Consider the following 21,143-nt stretch of genomic DNA (forward strand, 5'->3'; position numbering starts at 1 on the left):
GGAAGGCTTTGGGTGCTTTCGAGAGGACTGTTCTACGTAAGATCTACAGTTCGCGTGGAGGACATGTTTCGAAGAAGATTGAATCACGAAGGTTACAAGCTATTCACCGACATGGACATAGTTAAAGGCATAAAAATGCACTGGCTTGGGCATTTTGTATGCATGGATGATGATGCACTGACGAAAATATCCGTCGACTCAGCACCCAATGGACCGTGTAAGTAAGTGCAATGGAAGTGGATGAGCAGCTGTCGCGAGTTTGCAAAGGAGAAAGACAATGGCGAAGTTCTTTGTTCTTGATAAATTAAATTATTTGAATATTTTAAGTGAGTTCTATTATTTATATTTATTACCATTTACATATTTTAATATTTTCTATTTATAAATGCATACACATGCATACATGCACATATGTTTGTATGTACATTTAGTTGGTTGGCTGTTATTCCATTTAATTTCACTTCCTTGGAGAAATTCAAGCAAATCACATAAAAGGAAATGACAAAATACTTACAACTAAATACCGTAAAGTATCGACGACAATTTCGAATAATGCAGAGACAAACTGACAGCTATAATAACGGCACCCAAGTGTACAGATACATTCGTGCACACATATATGCACAAATAACCGCATTGTATTTCAAAGTTTGTATGTACATTAGGGTGGTCCAAAAAGGCATGTGAAAAAGTAAAGTCGGAATTTGTATGCTCTTACCTCTTAAGATTGTTCGATACCGAAAAAAATATACCCCTATTTTTTATTTTGAAATCAAAAAATATTTAGAGGTCGCTCAAAGCGTCCAAAGTTTTCAGTGTATTTTATATGGGGAAAGAACAACTTTTCTTGGAAATTATATAGAATTCTTAAAAATCAATATTTTTCTATCGGAAAACTCTGTTTATCTGCAGAAGAATTCCAGTAATAATACCCAATAGTTTATTTAACCATTTTTTCATCGCAACTGTAATTTATAGGTCCAAAAAAAAACCCCGAAAAATGCTAAAGGGGGACCAGTAAAAAGCGTTAGTATTAAAAAATGGTTGCTAGTTGTCAGACAGAAATTTTTGTTTTACGGTTACCTGCTGACAGACCAACTCAAAACACACCGCTAGCAGCGACAGCAGCCACAACAACAACAACAACAGAGCAGCATTATTCCATGCATCACTTGCAACAGCCACTGTGGCAGCGGTCGACCTGTGTTGCCATAGATGGACACAAACGTCAATGCGATGATTTTATTATAAATTCAATGGAAGAAACTCGCACAGGATTGGAACGAACAACAATTGTTGTTGCGTTACCGGCTCCCGTACACAATGTTACTGTGGTTCTTGTCGGATTGCTGCTGTTGCACATGTTGCATTCGTGTGTGCAACAGGCTAACTGAATAACCCAGTCGTACAAATAAGCAAACATACATACATACAAACCCGCATATGACAATCAAATAAAAGTCAGACAAAGAGGTAGAAAAAAAAAATAAAAATAAAAATAAATGAAATTGTAGAAGTTAAGACCAAACAAAAAAAAATCTGTGCGCCTTGGTTCGTTGGCTGCTTGTTCGCATCTGAAATGCAAATTCGTTTGTTTTAAGACTTTTGAATTTTTCATCAGCTCGACCAGTGGATATGGTGCTGGGGCGGGCGCTGTTCCTGTTGCCGCTGTTGTGGGTTTGTGGCATCCTTACAACCTTACATACATACATCCATACTTGTGTGAGCAATCATAAATATAAATGCACATGACTTTTCACATAAATCCATATGACTTTTTTGATGGATGGCAGATGGATTCGACATGTTGTAGTCGTTCAAGTGGAATGGATGACAGCGCATCGGTAATGGTAAATGTGCTATAAGCTCTGGTGGCTTATTGACAACATTTGCTTATACATGGTAGGTAAGGTATTTTTCAGTCAAATATAGTAGTTTTATTGCAAAATATCTATGCGCAGTTGCATTATTCAACAGTTATGAATGAGGTAGGAAATATCTGTATATTGTTTTTAGTATAGTGTGTTTGGATTTATAAATATTCCTTATTTGAAGCACTTAAAAAATATTGTCATTTACCTATCTTCGTGATATAAAGAAGACGCGGGAGATGGGAGACTATAGAATGAAAAAATTTTACTGAATATGGCCAAACTGCGAAACCAACATGGTAAGTATGACGAGAGTTCGTTCTAAGATACATCAGATTGGTAAAAGCTGATTTTTGTAGAGAGAGCTTAGCTCTCCAATTTGGTTTGGACGTGGTATTGTAGAGGTACCTCCACTTCGTGCTCTCAAAAAAATTCTCCATGTTTGAAGACACGCTTATTTAAGTGAATTCGATGGTATCTTCACAAAATTGCGCTTATCGGAGAGAATTTTTGGGAATAATTTTTATGTGACATCACACTGATGCATTTGCGTGAAAGAAATGCCAAAAAGCGAGCATGAACGGAGGAAGAAGAAGAAATGTTGCAAGCAAAACGTAAACAAGTTTCAAAAGTGTGACGTCATACAAACAGCGCTTCTGTCAAATTCAGTGAGAGCGGTACCGAGATGGGCGCCACCTTTGCTCTCTTCTCTTTGTGGTTTCTTTACTAGCACCTTGCATTCCGAGTCGTAGAGAAGAGTACTCTGGATATTTGTTAGATTTCAATTATCTTCTCTGCACTTTTTCTTTGAAATGATTTGAATACTGTCTTTTTCTTGTGATGACGAAAATTTTTTCGCCGCATTTATGTGAGCCACTCAAGCTCTTCGCTTATACATATGTCTGACTATTCATTTTTTTATTTTCTTGGAAGCGTGCCACTCCTCCTTCATCTTCTCCTGCTAATGTTTGATTGCCGCTCTCGTCGAAATATTCGTTTCTAACCACGGTTTCTAACAGTATGGAAGTATTCGTTATACCATCTAAGTTTACGTGGTTTAGATCTGGGAATAAAATCGCCTTGCTAATTTAAATTTACTCGGATTCCCTTGAGGAACTAATGGGAGGAAAGAATAAACCTACTTTTTAACTCAGACTCAACTTCTTTATACACCGACTGGTCTAGACTTAAGAACAGAGTATTCGCAAGAACAGCCACTAAAATTAAGCTTTATTTTTCCTGATCACGTTTGATCAATAGGCAACCTGAGAGTCCAAGAAGAGATTTTTTAGCTATTCCTTGTCCTGCATTGTAGCTTTTTCTAGATGTCCATATAGTTTAAGGGTCACCTTATATAATTTATGTTTTTGTTGATTATGATATTTCGGCATTGATAAAGCAAATCTGTGAGTAAGGTTTTAGAGCTTTTGCACAACCATTATACTTCTTAAAGACATACCTTGTTAACTCATTTAATGTACCGATGTTATTCCAGCATTCTTTGTTTGTAAAACACGCACTTTCTCTATGAAAGGTATGGACATTCGAAGCTCATATACGTAAAACCTAGTTTTTATTGCATTTTCTAAGGGCGTCAACATTTGTAGTGGTAATTTCAACTATTGGTTTTCTCATTGCCAATCCCGATGAATAACCCTATTACAGAGGAAGTGTTTATAGATTACCATTTGCATATTGAGCGAGCAGCTTACTTCGAGACAGACACCCTTCAGCCTTTAGTTGACCTCTAAACCGTACAAATCTCCATCATTGTTTTTTAATCCAACTCGAACATCGGATAGTAACGTTATTTAATGTTCTCTTAGGGATCTTGATATCGGTAACAAACTCCGCTGCTATTCAGTCCCCTATCTTGTGTCGTCAATCCGTTAAAGAGACGATTATAGCTTTAGCATCGTTTTGCCCTTTGAGGATGCGTTTCAGTAGCCTAGTTGGTTTAGGTTACATTACTAGCTTTTGCAGCTAGTTCGACGCTATGTTGACTAAGCCTTCCAAATTGAGAAGCGTTCTGCCTGTTGGAGGCTTCAATGATTTCTCCAGATGTTACAACCAACATTCCATCTCATCGACATTGTCCGGCATACAATACAAGAAGTGTTGAAAGTGCAATAAAGGAAGACACAAATATTTTTAATCTTTATATTTATTCGCGAAAAATTATTCATTAAGAAAAACTTTGAAGATTAGTTAATTCACTGCAAATATTTTCTAAATTCAGTAATGTTCTTAAAAATTTCACGCGCAGGACCAGCTTACACAATATATAAATCTGTACATACATTTATAAATATGTGGAGCTAATAAAATCGCAAACAAATCGACATAAATTATATCTACGTTTTACCTAAAATGGGCAGAGCAAATATGTCGCCGCCAACAACAGCAACAATAAAATATATTGCCTATACAAAGGCAGTATAAAAAAATATGTATCCACTATGAAATCCAACAGATTTGCTATGTTTAGAGCAAAACACGACGACGAAGCTGGGCTGCCGCATTGCCTCTACGCCGACTTAAAGCGCAATTTTCCGCAATAAAAATAATATCAACAATGGATGGGTAGCAAAAAATTGTGTGTAAAAAATCAAAAGTTAAGAGAAAGAAATGGGAAGAAGAAGGCTTCGTGACCAAAACGAAATGCAGAGATGGATGCGGCTTTATAGCCAAACTGACCAAACAACTAAGAGGGCCTACATAGCTGCTGTAAACGAATGGGATTGTACGCAAGGCTTCACAAAGTGATGGCTTGCACATGCCGCTTTGTTGCAGGCAACAGCAACAAAAGCAACAGAGTGGTTCATATAAGTGTACGTTGCAGAAAAGCTTACCAACGGCCGCACGCATTGCCGCGAAGCACTTGGTCAACAAGAAAGGATACAAGCGAACGTGCGGCGGCCGCTACTGATGGACTCTACCGGCTTTAGCATTATGCGTGTGCGTGTATATGTTATGCGGGCGCGCGCAATGTTGGCTGCCATAAAAGGAGCCAAAGTACAAATCGTTGTCACATGCGAGTTGCATTTTTATTGCATCGACTTGGGAATTTGTTGCTCGAACGCGTACGCCCGCATTTAAGCGCGCGCTCGCTTCACCGCGAAGGTGTGTGGCGGGATTAACTGACCACGGGTTCGTTTGTTGCTGGATGGTGCTTATATACGTAGGATTGTTGGTGTATCTTCCGCCTTTGCTGCGCTGGCGTTTCAGCCTTTACATTGTTCGTCCAGAACTTAGCTCCATCGCTGCGCGCTCTGATAAAATTGATGAAGATGAAGAATTTATTGCACCCGGCGCTGAAAATGGTCAGAAACGTTTTTTTTTTTTTTTTTACATTTCGATATTGACACTTGTGACCGAATTCTTGGCTGCTCAGATGTCAAGTGTGCGAATTTCTACAGCTCAGCCTCTGTTGATAGCCTTAAGCAGGCTTTTGGCCAATATGCAACCAGTTTTTTTTGTTAAACAGCAAAGCCAAGTGAGCAATTGCTTTGTAATTTTCGCATCATTTTTGACTGCTCTTCTTCTTGCTACACCAACCTTGAACATCGCCACCACTTCAATCAACAAAATTGCAGTTTAATTGTTTTGCCACTCCTCGCTCCTTTTTTTTACCTTATCTCAGGCATTAACTGAAAAGGTTCCATCTTTACATTTCACTCCGTTGCATGTTGCATGCGGCATATGACATGCTGCGCCAACAACTCTACACTTTATGATTATTCACCGGCTATATCAATATTATCTTTGCTATTGTTATATTCACTATGTCAATGTGGTTGTTGCTTTGTTCGTTTTTATTCAGCCATGTTTAGGTAGGTATGTATTGCAGTTGATATGTATGTATGTATTTATTATTACTTTATTGTTATAGAGACTTTGCATTAATTCATTTTTTTTTGCGTTTTTATTGCTTTCATGGGAATATCCGTTGGTCCATACAAAGTCATGGCAGGCGGTGCTGCTTTCATTTAAGTATTTTGCTGGCATCGTTCCTACATGCCCGTCGTTCAGTAGATGGTTTCGGATAGCTGTAAGTGTGTGTGTGTACTCCATTAGTGCTTGCTTTCTTACTTGAAATTGAAGAAGAATTGAGAGTCAAAAGAAGTAATATAAATATGAAAAAAGACTGTGAATGAAATGAGTTTGTAAAAAAGTGAATTTTTTTTAAGAATAAGTAATAAGTGGAGCTCAGTAGCAGCTCAATTCAAGAAGTAGAAGTATGTACATATGTAAGTATAATACATCTTATAAGATTCGTATTTCTAGCTTTATGAATTATTTCGAATAGTTCTAAACTAGTGCTGTACTCTTCTAGTCTGTAATGTTTTTATAAAACCATAGACTAAATAAATAAATAAATAAATAAATAAGTAAATAAATAAATAAAGTACCCCGACCTAAAAAAAGTCTCGCTTTTGGATAGGCGGTAGTAGGATTTGCTTTTTTCGCCTAGCATCCGACAAGGAAAACTATCGAAATGTTAGACACAAAGGTAGCGCGGCTGCTAAGACCGCTGTCTAGGGATTCTGGACGGCTTCCGTCTAATGAACTTTCGAAGTACCAATAAAAAAAACCTTTTCGGAAAGTGACATAGGGCATTTCAAAGAAATCTTGGCAGCAATTTTCTAGATATCCTAAGCATTCATTTTTCATCCAATCTTCACGAACTCTTTTCTAAATTTTGACTAGAGCCATTCTTGATATTCCATACCAACTCTTTTTTTTTTGATGCTACAGCCAGTGTAACCTCTGGTACAGAAAGTTTAGCTTCAGAGAAAAAACCCAGTGCCTTGATAGTTTATTATTGCATGGTTGTCACTTGCCAGACCTTGTCATGACGGTATCAAGAAAACCCTTGATTGGTTACTCCAGGTAGCATTTTGTCGGATATATCAATTCCAGGAAATCTTCTCAGCACCACCAAAATTGTTTGTCTCGAAGGGAAACTATTATTCTGGAACTATTTAGTGCTAGGCATTGTGATGAAAATCTATTAAGCGCGCCAGAATTGATTATCTGCAGAAGGGATTTCCATGATAGTACCTGTTTTGGTATTGTCGAGAAAATCTAAGTTATGGAAGCTTAGCCAGGTTCCAAACAGAATCAATGCTTTATCTAGAGCAAAGGAGAAAGGCGTTCGGCGAAGTTTTTTGGTCTCGTCCCAAAACGTCCAAACAAAAAAAAAATAATTATTTTACAAATAAAAATTCTTCTTAGTAACTATTTGCATCTTGAATCAATTAATGACATTTATAACTTATCAGCAAAGACTTATAGTCATTAAAGTTGATTTAGTGGATTACAAATAAAATCAGAGTAGAGATAAAATCGAAAGAAAATGGCGACAATAGGAATTAATTGCAATACCGCAACAGCGTAACGAGGCACATGAATGCAAATATCGCGCTCTACGTACAGTGACTCACAAAAGTATTTTTATTTGATTCTTTACCATACTAAATATGCTTTTTATAGTAGTATGTTCTTCCGGTAATTTTTTATAACAGTATAGCCCAGTCTACAGCAAAAAACTGTGTGAATAAACGTTACAAGCTTTGGTGAAAATTAGGGAGAATTCTGCAGATTTTCATAAAAACATTTTAATCAGATTTTTTTACAAAAACTTTGGGTAAGCCATTTTATAACCCATTCAATTTTAATAAAGTAAAGTACAAATCTTATGTTGCTAAAAAATTCTGATGATTTTTAATAATATTTTTTTTTTTACTGGCGGCTGTTAACAAAAAAGTTTGTTATTGAAAAAATGCTTAACACCGTTAGCAAAAAAAAATAACTTCAAAAATAAAGTAGATTGTTTTGCAACTTCAAATTTACAATTAATTTTGTTAAACTAAAATTAAATGGGCTTTAAAACTTCTTACTTGAGTTTTTTGTAAAAAATCTAATTAAAAGGTTTACATTTTTTGTAAAAATTCGCTGAATTTTCTCTAAGATTTAAAATTTGAATTTAAATGTGTTTTTTTGTTTAAGAATGGGCTGTATTTATATAAAAAAAAATTACGAAAAAAGTTTAAATAATGAAAAATATTTATTTTGAATATCGCAAAAAATCAAAGCAAAATACTTTTGTAAGCCACTGTATATATGTATAGTATAGATAGTATGTACATAAGTTACTATTCTTCATTTTATTTCGTAATATTGTTCATTATGTCGACACTTTAAAGGTTAGCGGCTGAAGAGCAATTAGAGATGCAAACGTTAGATATGTACCTAAATATGGCGGCATGAATAACTACATATGCACGTATGTATGTGTAATACATGCAATGCAATGCAATAAAATGCGATGTAACTGGCGTACGAGTATGAATTGGTAACGAACGAATGTTGGCAAGTTACTATGAAAGGAGAATTGTCAACATGGCACGTCTTTGTTTATTTCACATACAATTTCCAATTACATTAGGACGCCATGACACCCAGCAGGGAGAAAACGTGTAAGACAAATAAATATGCTAAAACAAACTTACACATCCGTGTATTTTAAGGGCAAAATGCCTTCATATATACAAATATGTATGTATGTAAGTACATATGCAGTCATACAATATGCATACCAGTGCATCACACTGGCAGACAGACTGACGAAGTGAGAAAATGCATGACAACACTCGAATAGACACAAACCGACAGAGTTCACACATATCATAAGTACCTATACATATATATGTATGCCCTGCAGGGAAACCCCGAATTAGTGAACCGAAGTTCTAGTTCCGTACTAGATCTTTATCGCCAAGAACAAAACCAGCCCGATGGTAACTAGAACCCCACCAGTGCAAAAGCGCCGATATGTGGTACTTTTAAAAAACTATTTTATATTATTAAAACTACAAATCGCTAGCTAAGAGTTTAAAGTTGCTGCTGATACCGCCTCTTATAAAAAAATACATTAATTTTGATATCTTAGATGCCGAATTTAGAACTGGTTCGGAGTTATAGAAAAATGGATGCAGTGCGAGCTAGTTCCCATCTGTCGAATTTAAGACTAGTTCCGGACTATAGAAAGGGTAATGCAGCGGGAAATAATTTCCACGTCCTATGACATCGCCGTCTTAAATTCGCCAGTTGTTTGGATGAAAAAAGACATTTATCGCGAACCAGTATTGGATCTAAATTTACTATAAGCGCACCAGTTCAAAACTAGAAATTTTCTCCACAGGGTGCTTACATGCGGCCGTACACATACAAAAAAAACAAAACACAGAATAAAAGAAATAAATATTTGAAAGACACGTGAAGTAACACGTTGCATGTCGGCTGATGGTTGCACGTACGGCAGTGTAATGACAAAATAGCAATATGTACATGCAACATAGACTTACATATTTACTTACTCATTTGAAATTACATATGTACATACATGCATTCATAGGGCACATTCCCTTACTTACAGCAATTGTATGAATGAAGTGAAGTTCGTCAGCAGAGCGAATGTGGAAACATTTTATTCCAGCGCTCCCTTATATAGACACATACATATGTACATAAATACAGAACTGTACATATGCATATACATACATAGCGTACCGCATCAATGCCATCAACGTAGTGTAAACCGCAAATTATTTCATGCGAACGAACGAAGCACATTTGCAGAACAATTGCATACTTTCAGGCGGTTAACGTAGGCGGCTGTGTGTTGGGCGGCTGATTTGTAAGTGAATATGCAACAAAAATTTACTCTAGCGCGTACATATGTAAGTGAATGGGCGTGCATGTGTGAGTTTTTTCACTTGCATGCCGTTGCATAGTATTAGGCGCTCGCATGCGTTGAAATGCGCATATTTGTCGCGTGGAAAAAAAAAAGAATTAAATAAAAAGATAATATTACGTGTGTGCGGAATTGTGTCTTCTGCTCGCTGTAGTAGTTGACTTTGTTGTCTCAATTGAGCAGATGAGCTCCTTCATATTTATTACATTAGAACATTGAGATGCGTTCTAAGATATGTGTGTATGTATGTATGTATAGAAAATGGCAGACATTTTTATTGAGCTTACTTTCTTGATTACGAATAATGTTGTGGTAATTTAACGAAATTCGCTTGAAGTACATTTATTGCTGGTTTTATTAGATCTTACGTAATGACTTTTGGGAAATCGCGATGGACGTTTGGTATTCAATTTGTCATTAACCCCGGTGGACGAGCGTCTAGCCATATTCCGCCTCCTTTGCGCCCATGCCACGACGAAAGAGAAGGACGAGGCATCCAAATATCTAATTTATAAGCGCTTGGGGCACTTGGTAAAATACAGTACCTGGTTCATGCATGAAAAAGGTCGAACAAGCTACTTGTATGCCTCCAGATCGAAGAACAAGAAACTAGATCGATCCTGTCCTTATAGACGGAAGGCACGCTTCCAGTGCTTTTGACGTACGTACGCTTCGAAGGCCAAACATCGACTCTGACCATTTTCTTGTTGCAGGCAAGATACGCACCCGCCTCTGTGCGGCAATAAATGTGCGTCCGACAATGCTAGTAAAGCTCAACTTCGAAAAGCTGCAGTCACAGCAGTCGGCCGATGCATTCGCCACCCGCTTTCTACAACTGTTCTCAGAGACCACTCTTCTAAAACCCGACAAATGCGAGCAGTGAAACCGACCGAAGATGTAGTCGCATTTCAGCGAGCCCGAAAGAAGAACTAGTATGACGAGGAATGTCACGAAGATGCAGAGATAAAAGGTGCCGCCTACAGGGCCACGCAGCTATCTCAGGGACAACAAGAGCTATTTAGGACTGCGATAAAGAACTGAAGAGGGAAGCAAGATGTATTTGCCTTAATAATTAAAGAGAGAGAGAGATCAATGTCTAGAATGTACTTAAATTGCGGAGGAAATATTTTTCCACCCCATTGAATGGAAGCAGAACTGACAGAAGTGGAGAAAATGAACCCGAGCCCCCTTTATCAAATACGGCGTGGAGTTGGTATGATGCATGCATCAACTCTAATACAGAATACGGTCAGATAAATGCATACTTGATAACGGCAAGAAAGGCGACCCAACTACAGCGGGATCAGCCTTCTAAGCATAGGTTACAAGGCCTTATCGAGCATACTGTGTGAAAGACTGGAGCCTGTCGTCAAGGAACTGATTAGGCCATATCAGTTTGACGTAGAAAATCCACCGTATACCAGGTATTCCCTCAAATCAAAGATAGCAGGTGGTGAACGACGACAAGAATATGCGCGATTTGGTACCCACGTCACTGTTGTCAGTTATAATTTCGAGAACGTAGCGATATTCGTTTACATGGGAACCAGCTTTAACACCGATACTAATGTCAGCTTGGAAATCCAACGCAGAATCACTCTCGCCAGCAAGTGATAATTTGGACTGCGTCGGCAATGCAGGAGTAAAGTCCTCTCTTGTGATACATTAAGCACCCTCTATACGTCAGTCAAAATATTCGTGACAGTCTATAGCCAGAAGCATGGAATATTGTAACATCCGCTCAGATGGAGATGGATGGAAATACAGCGGCTCCGCTGACTTGGTCACAGCATACGAATGGACAGCAACCATCCCGCTCTGTAAGCATTCAACGCGGTTCGCGGTGCTTCTAGGAGGAGAAGAGAAAGGCCTCCCCAGCGATAGTAAGACCAGGTGGGGAAGGACATGGCTTTACATGGTATTCCAATAAGCATCAGTTGACAAAGAAGAGTAACGACCGGTGTGCTTTAGACTTGGCCAGAATTGCTTAGGCGCCTATCAAGATGAAAAATACGATTGAAGTTTTAGGTATATGTTCCTAACGGATCGACAACTTGGAAGCTCGTCACTTCGGTTAACCGTCTGCAGACGTTCCAGTAGCCGTAACTTTTTTCATTCCTCACAAAGTGGCTTCCATCGCACATAATTCCGTAGTCTTAATCAATGCTCTTGTTTTGTTTTTAATAATAATAATTATGGATTGGCGTTTACACATATTTATGCTAGTGTTTGGCCGAGGGACCTATAGTTTTACGCTGACTCCAAACGGCGAATTCAACTAAATCTGGCCATCCCATCAGTTCGGATCAAACCAAAATATCAATGAAAATTAGCACTAGCGGTTTCCGATAATGTAACATTTCAGAAATAAAATTTGAGTGCCTGAATTTTTTTTTTTAATCCGCTAATAGGCTTCGGTTTTATGATAGTTTTATTTTTGCTCTAAACTAATGATATGTGTACTTATACAAAGTAATATGTAAGGCGGACATAAGCAAATTTATTCAAAAATATTCATAAATAAATATTCATACAGATAACGAAGACCCAACTCGATTATTGATAAGCAAGCCGCTACATATTCATAAGTTCATTCATTAATAGTCAAGTGAGCATGTAAACGTAATCTTTTCGAATCTACATAGAGGCAGCGATCAAAGCGACATTGGTTTCAGACTAATACTTATTAAGTAACCCAGCAGGGAAAATGCGATTGCATGACAACGCCACCAACACCAGAGTCGACGCTAAAGTAATGCAATCGCATTATAATATGCATGAACTGCTTCTAAAATGTAATCAATTCCAATGTATCAAATACTACAACATTTTTTTTCGAATTACTTTCATCGATTGACAGGCAATTGATGGCGAACCCTTATTTTATATGCATTTCATTTTGATAAAAATGTTTTGCTAGACATTTCTATATATTATACCGTACAACAAATACCTTTTTTTTTATAAAAAACAACTATTTTGTACAAAAAAATTACTAGCCGATTTTTGAAAAATTGATCTCGTTGTAGTCCTTTACAGAAAACTTATACTTTCTTAGACCCAAAAATTTCGTTTTATATACACAAAAAAACAAAATTAAAAACATTTTGTTTCTCTATTTATATAAACTCCTGCCCCCTAGATGAAAGGCTGGCTACGCTCTTGTATACAAAACAATTAAAGTATTTAAACCGTAGGTATATCATGTTCTTTTAGAGTGCATAAATGGTTCCATAATAATGATTCGAGTATCTTCAACTATGCATATTGTAACTATCAATATCATATAAAGAGAAGTGTAAATTTTTATCTAAAACTAATAGAGTTAAATAGAAGAACAAAATTCGAGGATGTGGTAGTTAACTTATTAGTCCTTGACATATATTTTTTTTCAAAAATAAATATTGGAAATTTCCAAGGATATTCAAGGATAAAAGTTTAAAAGGACATTTTTAACATTTATTTGTCCTAGTGCAACAAAAAATTATTTTTTTTTAATTCTACAGAATTTTTTCTTTTAACTAATACCCATATTACCCATGTACTCTACAATGCACCAAATTTCAAAGTCCTTAAAAAAAAATCCTGACGTCAGAGAGAAAAATTTAAAACGCAGTTATACTATATTTGGCTCCTAGTTTTGTGAATGTATTGATTTTTTCGAGTGTTTTAAAAATTTGTGGTTATTGTCGCACGGTGTTATCATCACATAAGCTGCATTACCTTTAGCCACAAAGTAATCCAGTGCTTAATTGCCGCATTACTTTTGGAAACGCATCGAGAGTGGAATCAAATGCCATTACTTGTTATAAGTGAGGCATCGATGCGGAATGCATTCCATTCGCTGCTGGGGATTGATTGTCTCCTAATCGCGTTGGTATCTCAATAACTGCAAAGCACTTGCAAGCTCCCAGCTACTAGCTGACGTCAGCCACAGCTACCCAAGTCCAATCGCACGCTCTCATCGTCGACTAGCGACGTTTGTAGTCGGTTAAACGTGCAGCCTTTGCTCACATCGCGGTAGCGCGCCCATTTCAGTCTCATGGTGATCTTCAAACGGTGCGGTTCACTTGTTTACCAAATGATCTCACCCACTTTTGGTGCATTAACGCGTGCGGCGCGTACAAGCATCTGCCATCTACAAAAACTTATACAGCGCCACTTAACAGCCACAGTGGCAGATGGTAAATATGTTGTGGTGCAACACGAGCAGAAGAATAATGCAACAATGAAATTTCCAAGTGTATGGCTACGTGATAATTGTTATTGTGAACAATGTTTTCATCAGAGCTCCAAGTCGCGCCGCATCGATTGGGATAATTTCGATACCGATGTGTTGGCGCTCGATGTTCAGGTGAGTTAATTTGTATATATGTATATATTATAATGCGATTAATTGAAGTGATTTCTTCTCTTGATTTACTAGGTTGACTCAGTCGCTGAGCAAGTGACGATCCAGTGGAGCGATAAGCATGTTTCTACATACGATCTACATTGGCTAAGTGAGCGTGAATTTCGTGATGAGCGTAAACAAACGTATTTGGATGAATTTTACCGGCCGAAGCCAAAGCATTGGGCTGGTAAGCAGTTTAGAGAAATTACAGAAACATTCAACTTTGATGATGTTATGCAGACTGATGATGGTGAGTGAGAATACGTTTTGAAAGATGGAATGGGAAGTGGATAGCAATTTAATTTTACCAGAATATATAACATTTATTTACATCTACGTGAATACGTTTGAGTCAAGGCTTAAAATTTTGATGAAAATTTGTTGAATTTACCTAAAGCGTGAAATTTATATGGCCAGATATAAGTAGACTGCTTTGGTGACGCTTTGTACTCTGCTTATTTCTGTGAATCACAAGAAATGTAAATCGATGCGGTTCGATTCAGGAGTTCGAACCCTTTAGAAATAACTTGTACCGGTACAAGAACCGTTTCGGTTCGGTTCAAATGATCCACTTTTTATACTAAACGGATACAAATATCACATCACGGTACAAAACTGAAGCCTAAGATTATTTTGATTGAATAAAGTAAGCTTCTTTACAGGTAGAAAACCTATGAAAAAAAAGCAAAATATTAGTGCTTTTCTACAGGCCAATCCTTTTCATTTGATACCCCATTTTTTGTAATCCAATGAAACGGTTCGGATCTTATAGTTTTTTAGACAGGTGGCAACCCTATAAAAATTCTAAATACAAATGGTCACTCGCCTATCAATACAAAGTACATTCGAGAAAATCTCAATATTATCAATTGAACTGAATTAAGCTTTCCAAATACTTTCTTAAGCCCGTTTAGTTTGACTTTGGGATTGTAATATTTCATTTATTTTATCAATTTAATTGAAAATAATTTTTCATGTCAACCATTCTCAGATATATTTTTGGCAGTAAACTTAACTAAATCCCTTTAGTTTGAAACCCATATAGTAATATTTAATTTATCTTATCAATTAAATGAAATTAATATTTTCAAACAGGTGGCAACCTTACACAAAAATATTTTCAGCTGTATGCCTTCTTAAACCTTTTTCTTTGGACAGCCAAAATTTTTCTTATCAGTTTACTTAAACTGAAAATTAGAATCATGTGGCAACTCCCTAATACATATTTTTCAATATTTTAAGTTAGAAGTGCGGAATTTTTACTAATTTCGTCGACAATACTTCCGCAGAAAGCGATAAAATGTTAGTCGAGGTGCGCAGGTGCCCCTACGCGATTCGCCTCCTTTATTCATAAATCCCCTAAATATTAAACATATTTTTGTTTAACAAAAATCCCATTGCAGCTCTCCGGCAATGGCTCGAGGCGCTAGCAGTGCGTGGTGTTGCCATCATCGAGTGTGCACCGTTGGAAAAAACTGTTGTACGCCAATTAGCCGACCGTGTGGGTTTTATACGACGCACGACATATGGGTAAGCAGTGCTTGCACACATTCATACATACATACATATAAGAATAATCAATTGAATTTTTCGCACAAATCAAACAATGCAAATTAATCATGGCGTTGAATTTTTCCCCCACTAGCGAAGAATTCATTGTGGAGGCCAAGCCAGGCGCTAAGAATTATGCCTACCTCTCCCATCCGCTGCCACTGCATACCGACCTGCCCTACTACGAATACAAGCCGAGCGTAAACATTCTGCACTGCCTGGTGCAGTCGAAGTCAGAAGGTGGCAGTAATCTGCTGGTCGACGGATTTTACATTGCTGATCGCTTGCGCGCCGAACATCCAACGGATTTCCATATACTTACAGAGACGTTGGTCGATTGGAATGATATCGGCAGTGAGGATGGGCGGAGTTTTCATAACATCTGGCGGGCGCCGGTAATATGGTGAGTCGAATGCGAAAAGGAAGTACTGCAGCGCATAAAGGAGTACTGAGTAGTTAGTGGTGAAGTAGGAGCCCCCATCGTGCCATTAAATCAATGCAGCTGCGGTGGCTTCAGACGTCCTCAGTGGCGCTATTTAATTTATTTGCCTAGCAACCAAGGCGTCAATTCCCAAGGCAAACTTTAAGCGGCCGAAGAAAATCGAGTTTCTCAGCTACTTTCCCGCACTCGCGTGTTGTTTTCGTCCGTTGCCACATTTGCATTGCGCGATTTTCCTATGCACACCAGTGATTGCAGTTGCGGTAGGGCGCCTAAGTGTATGCAACAAAAATCGATTTTCAATTTTATTTATAGCCTTTAACTTCGGAGTAGTGACTCCACGTCGTTTTGTACGTTTTTCATGTCGCCGCTGCTGTCGCTTCATTTACAACTCATTTTCCTTATTCGTTTTTTTTTTGTGCGCGCACATTACTTAGGTACATACTTTCTGCTCTCCGCCGCCTCTACTAGTGCGCCGCGCCGCAGCCACTTTTCGAACATCCGCAGTACACATATTTTTTTGCAACCTTTCCTCTTTTTCTCTTTTACAGTTTAGACAGTGACGGAAATTACACGCGTATAAATCACAGCGTTCCCCAGCGCGACAGTCATTTCTCCGTGCCGCTGCGCTCCGTTATACCCTGGTATCAGGCCTATGCCAAGTTTGTGCGTTTGGCGCGTCGCGACGCCTTTGCATTTAAAACGAAACCCGGCGACGTTTTGACTTTCAATAATATCCGTCTGTTGCACGGTCGCACCGGGTACGATGACACCGAGCAGAATATACGGTACATTGTGGGCGCCTACCTCGACTGGGACATCATCTATTCGAAGCTGAGAGTGTTGAAAAGCACACAGGCACAAAGCGCCAACGACAGCAATGCTGCAGCAGCAGCCGCAGCGAGAGACCTGCAGGCATCAGCGACAGCAAGAACAAAAACAGGCGGCTTATAGCATCACAGCCGCTAGAGGCCTCCGCTGCCGGCTGCCAGCTGCACAACCACAACGCGCCTCACAACAATTGGCGCACTGCTGTTTGAGGATGTCAAGAGGCGAGCAACAACCGACGCAGCTGCTGTGGTGGTAGTAAGAGGAATAGAAGCAACAGCGGCGGGGGGGTTTGCGGTGCAATGTTTTCTATTATAGAGTTTTTTTACCGACATTGCCTTCATTATTTTTCGAATCCTCTTTTGCTTTTTTTCTGCTTTTGTTATTGTGTTTGCATGTCTTTTAGAGTTTTATTGATTTTTAATAAAGTAGCGAACAGCAGGCGGCCGGAAGTTGTGGTGACATTAAAGAGGATAATTTGCTTGCTTTCGCGCTTAGATTATAATCAAGTGGCGAGATTAAATTGTAAAATGCAATGAATAATTCATTGAAAAAATCTTATCATTTGCGATGCCTTTAATTAGTTTAAACAAAAAATTTCTATTAAATATTAAGCTACCGAAAAAGTGTATTTTTACGTAATTTTTATAATCAATTGTGTTCGATACCAATAAGAAAGTGCAACGATGGACAGTTAAATCGAAATGAGATGAAATTAATTTCAAATCGATTTAATTAAGATTCGGGTTCCTAGGAGCTTCTTATCTGTCCACTTTCCCTCAAGGGATGAGTGGGCCGGGCGGGACTTCTGGAGGAGGGGTGCGGTGAACTCCTCATACTCACAAAGTCAAAGGTCTCACTTCTGGTGGGGGGTTTTAATGGGTCACTGTCCTATCGGTATTCACGCAGTAAGGTTGAACATTCTACCGGACCCCTTATGTCGCGGTTACCTGGTAGAGGAGGAGGTAGAATCACCTCAACACTTTGGCTCTCACTTAAAGCCCCAAAGGAGCTCTGGGGCATTGAGATCAGGCGTTTTAGTAAACTGTTCCAAATTGTGGTATCGCAAAGGACAATCTTATATTGTCTAAGTGTGCTCCGGTTACACGGGACTACTACCTTACCTAACCCATTAAGATTCGGCAATCAGTTGACACAGTACAAATAGGACTTAGAGAAGCATCTATTTATGTAATCTTCTGTACTCACTACCGGAGTATTTTTACTGTTGATCTCTCTAGAAGTAATTCTTTCAAGTTTCCGAGATGATCCTCTGTTTTCATCGTAAATTTCCGAAAATTGAATACTTTCTTCTCGTTGCGGAATATAAATTGATCTTCTGATTCGATTCTCAACATACTTTCTGAAACCGTAATTCCATTACACCGCACTCTTCCTACAAGAACAGAAACGAGTTTTAATTTGTCTAAGCAAATAGAATTAACGATTTTCATTATGCTCATACTGAGTATATGTTAGGTCCTCGAATCGTAGGTATGTCTAACCGGCTATGCTGAGATACGTACTTGTAATTTGAATGACCTTTGTGTACTGGAACCTGGTACAGCAGGCAACCACGTTTTTAGGCCCAGCGAAGTTGATCAACCTGACTCTGTTATCGGACGTTTCGTTGTCGATGCTGAGTTTTTTCTGCGGTGGCACCAAATATCCCTTGTCCAGCCTGTCACTTAATTCGCCAAACACGATTTTAATACCGTTACAGGTCAGCGTTCGTAGGTGTGATCCAAGCGCTAATGAATTAGATCTTTGAATATTTCGTACTTCCGTTGGGCGAGGGCACAAAATAACGAGATGTTGAAGAATCTCTTATTGATGCAGATTGGGACGAGAAGCTCGACAGCACTCGGCGCCGAAGTCTCTTTCCCATCATAAATTCAACACCGAATTTGCGCTCTTTTACATGGCAACAGTAATAGACATAACAAGTTTTTTTGTTGTCTTGTTTCTTTCATCGCATTTCTTGCATGGCGGTGTTTTCGGTTTTTGTCTCCACGAGGACATCAAACAACCGTGTATAGACTCTTTCTCCATTATAGTTTCGAACATCCGCAGTACATGCACTCAAATCATACCCATTTTAACGTTAATCTATGATATCTAAAAATGGAGTCTCATCTAAAGCTTTCTGAACCTTTTAATTGGAATTCGTTTTGACGAAGCGCTAGAGGCCTTTCCCTTTTACTGTGACCCAGTAGTAAATGCGGATTGGTAGTCTTATTCTCATATTGCACAGGGTGTACGAACGCGCATTCAAGAGCAGAAATTGAGTAAAGTCAAGAGACTGTAACTGCATACAAAGAAGATCCAATAAAATTCATTGATTACCTTCCATGTAGAAAATATGAAACAATTTTGGTATGAAATTCCTATAATCCAACTATGCAGAGTGTTTCGAAATTACAAGCCGGGAAGAGATACCTGGCTAAGGATCCATGCAGGCAAAAATAAGGCCATTAGTCGGGCTCCTATTTCAACTTCCTTTGCATCGTATGATTTAGAAAAAAAAAACATTTTTATTACGCGGTCTCCATAGAACCATTGCTAGAGAAGGATTTGTAAAATTTTGCTCTAACAAATTCCAAAGTACGTAAAATGTAGACTTGAAAATTAAATCGAAAAACTTTTTCGATGTCGAAACGCGCCTATATATGCCAGTAGGTGATTTATTCGAATCTCTTAAAACTTTTTTGGAGTGCTTTAAGTTTATCACACGATTAGGACGAATGTATTACTTTCCTTCTAATGCGCGACTGAATTTAGACGATATAGAGTCAAATTTGCTTTTAGAGCTTTCGGTCATAACAAAATAAATACTTGCATGCCTGTGTACATATGTATGTATGCCCTGCCAAGAAAAGCATGTACATATAATTTTTTTCTTATACGACCATATGTAAATTTACAACTATACAAAATTGTAGCATTTACATATGCATGTATTTAGGTATGTGATTTAAATCGCAAGAAAACTTTTGCTTAATGTACTTTTAATGGTTTTTTCAAGTCGTAAAGTTGCCTGGTTTTGAGGGCAATCGTGGGTAAGAATAGCTACGGGTAAACAAATGAATGTTTGTGTATGTATGTGTATATATATAAAGAGCGAAACCATGATTAGTCCTTCATATTTATTTTGCTACATAAAAAAGTACAAAAGAGCATGTGGCGGCGTGTCAAAAAAAAAAAATAAAATATAAAAATACCCTCTCTTCCTTACACACCCTGCAGAAATCACTAGCAATATATGTATGTACATAATTAGAATTGAAATATGACTGTATTATTTGTTATCAACGACAGCAAAACTCGAGACTGGATAATACTTTTGCGTTGAACCGCAAAGAAAGTTCATCGCACAGGGAGTGAGCACGAAGGAGGCAGAGGAATTTCTCAGAAGAAATGAAAAATCTCAACATTGTTAACAACCAAGCGAGGCAAGTTTTCCAGCCAATTACATGCGAATTCCATAAACATTACACGCCAAAGGTTTATGTGCCTTAGTTAAGTTATGTGCTTGTAAGTCATGCATACATCAACATATCCCTATACATATGTATGTACATTAGGGTGGTCCAAAAATGCATGTGGAAAGTAAGGTCTGAATTTTTAAGCTCTCATCCCTAGGATTTTTCTATACTGAATTAAATATGCCACTGTTTTTTTTTTTTTATTTTGGAATGAAAAACTATTTAGAGGTCGCTGAAAGCGCTCACAGTCTTCCATGTACTTTATAAGGAAGAAAAACATTGTTCGTGGAATCGAAGAACTCTGTTTGTTTTCACCAGACTTCCTGTAATAATACCCAATTTTTTATTTGAATATTTTTTCACGCTGACTATACTTTTGGGGGACCAAAAAAATCGCTAGTATTAAAAATTCCTAAAATGAAATATTTTCTATTAAGATTTGCAGTATCTTAAAGAGAAAAACAGTTTTCCGATCGAAAAGTATTAGTTTTCGATAATTTTATACCATTCCTACGAAAAATTGTTTTTTTCCCCATATGAAATACATGGAAATTTTTGAGCGCTTCGAGCGACCTCTAAATATTTTTTGATCTCAGAATGAAAAACAGGGTATATTTTTCTGCACCGAACAATCCTAGGGCCACCCCCTTCGCATTGAAATTTTGACTTTACTTGTTTTGGACTATACTTGTTATGCACATGCACGCACACAGATTTATGCTCACAAATATACTAACTATACATACATACATAATATACTAATAAATTACATTAGACCGCATCACCAAAAAAAGTTGCGGGATTACAACGTCTATTA

The 21,143-nt window shown here is 37.9% G+C and overlaps 1 protein-coding gene and 1 long non-coding RNA gene across 2 annotated transcripts; both read left to right on the plus strand.

The window, feature by feature from the left end:
* Nucleotides 1-734: 734 nt before the first annotated feature.
* On the plus strand, nucleotides 735-20,597 carry LOC108368924 (uncharacterized). Its single transcript, XR_001848435.1, has 2 exons — nucleotides 735-789; nucleotides 20,555-20,597. It is a non-coding gene; the product is annotated as an uncharacterized LOC108368924 (long non-coding RNA).
* On the plus strand, nucleotides 13,621-17,446 carry LOC108368923 (gamma-butyrobetaine dioxygenase-like). The gene is made up of 5 exons (XM_017623891.1): nucleotides 13,621-13,984; nucleotides 14,057-14,273; nucleotides 15,427-15,553; nucleotides 15,669-15,977; nucleotides 16,565-17,446. The coding sequence occupies exons 1-5, from the start codon at nucleotides 13,673-13,675 to the stop codon at nucleotides 16,965-16,967; spliced, it is 1,368 nt and encodes a 455-aa protein (XP_017479380.1). The 5' UTR covers nucleotides 13,621-13,672; the 3' UTR covers nucleotides 16,968-17,446.
* Nucleotides 20,598-21,143: the final 546 nt, after the last annotated feature.

Source organism: Rhagoletis zephyria, unplaced genomic scaffold, assembly GCF_001687245.7.
Source record: "Rhagoletis zephyria isolate East Lansing unplaced genomic scaffold, Rhagoletis_zephyria_1.1 Rzeph_scaffold_03388, whole genome shotgun sequence".
Taxonomy (NCBI): Eukaryota; Metazoa; Arthropoda; class Insecta; order Diptera; family Tephritidae; genus Rhagoletis; species Rhagoletis zephyria.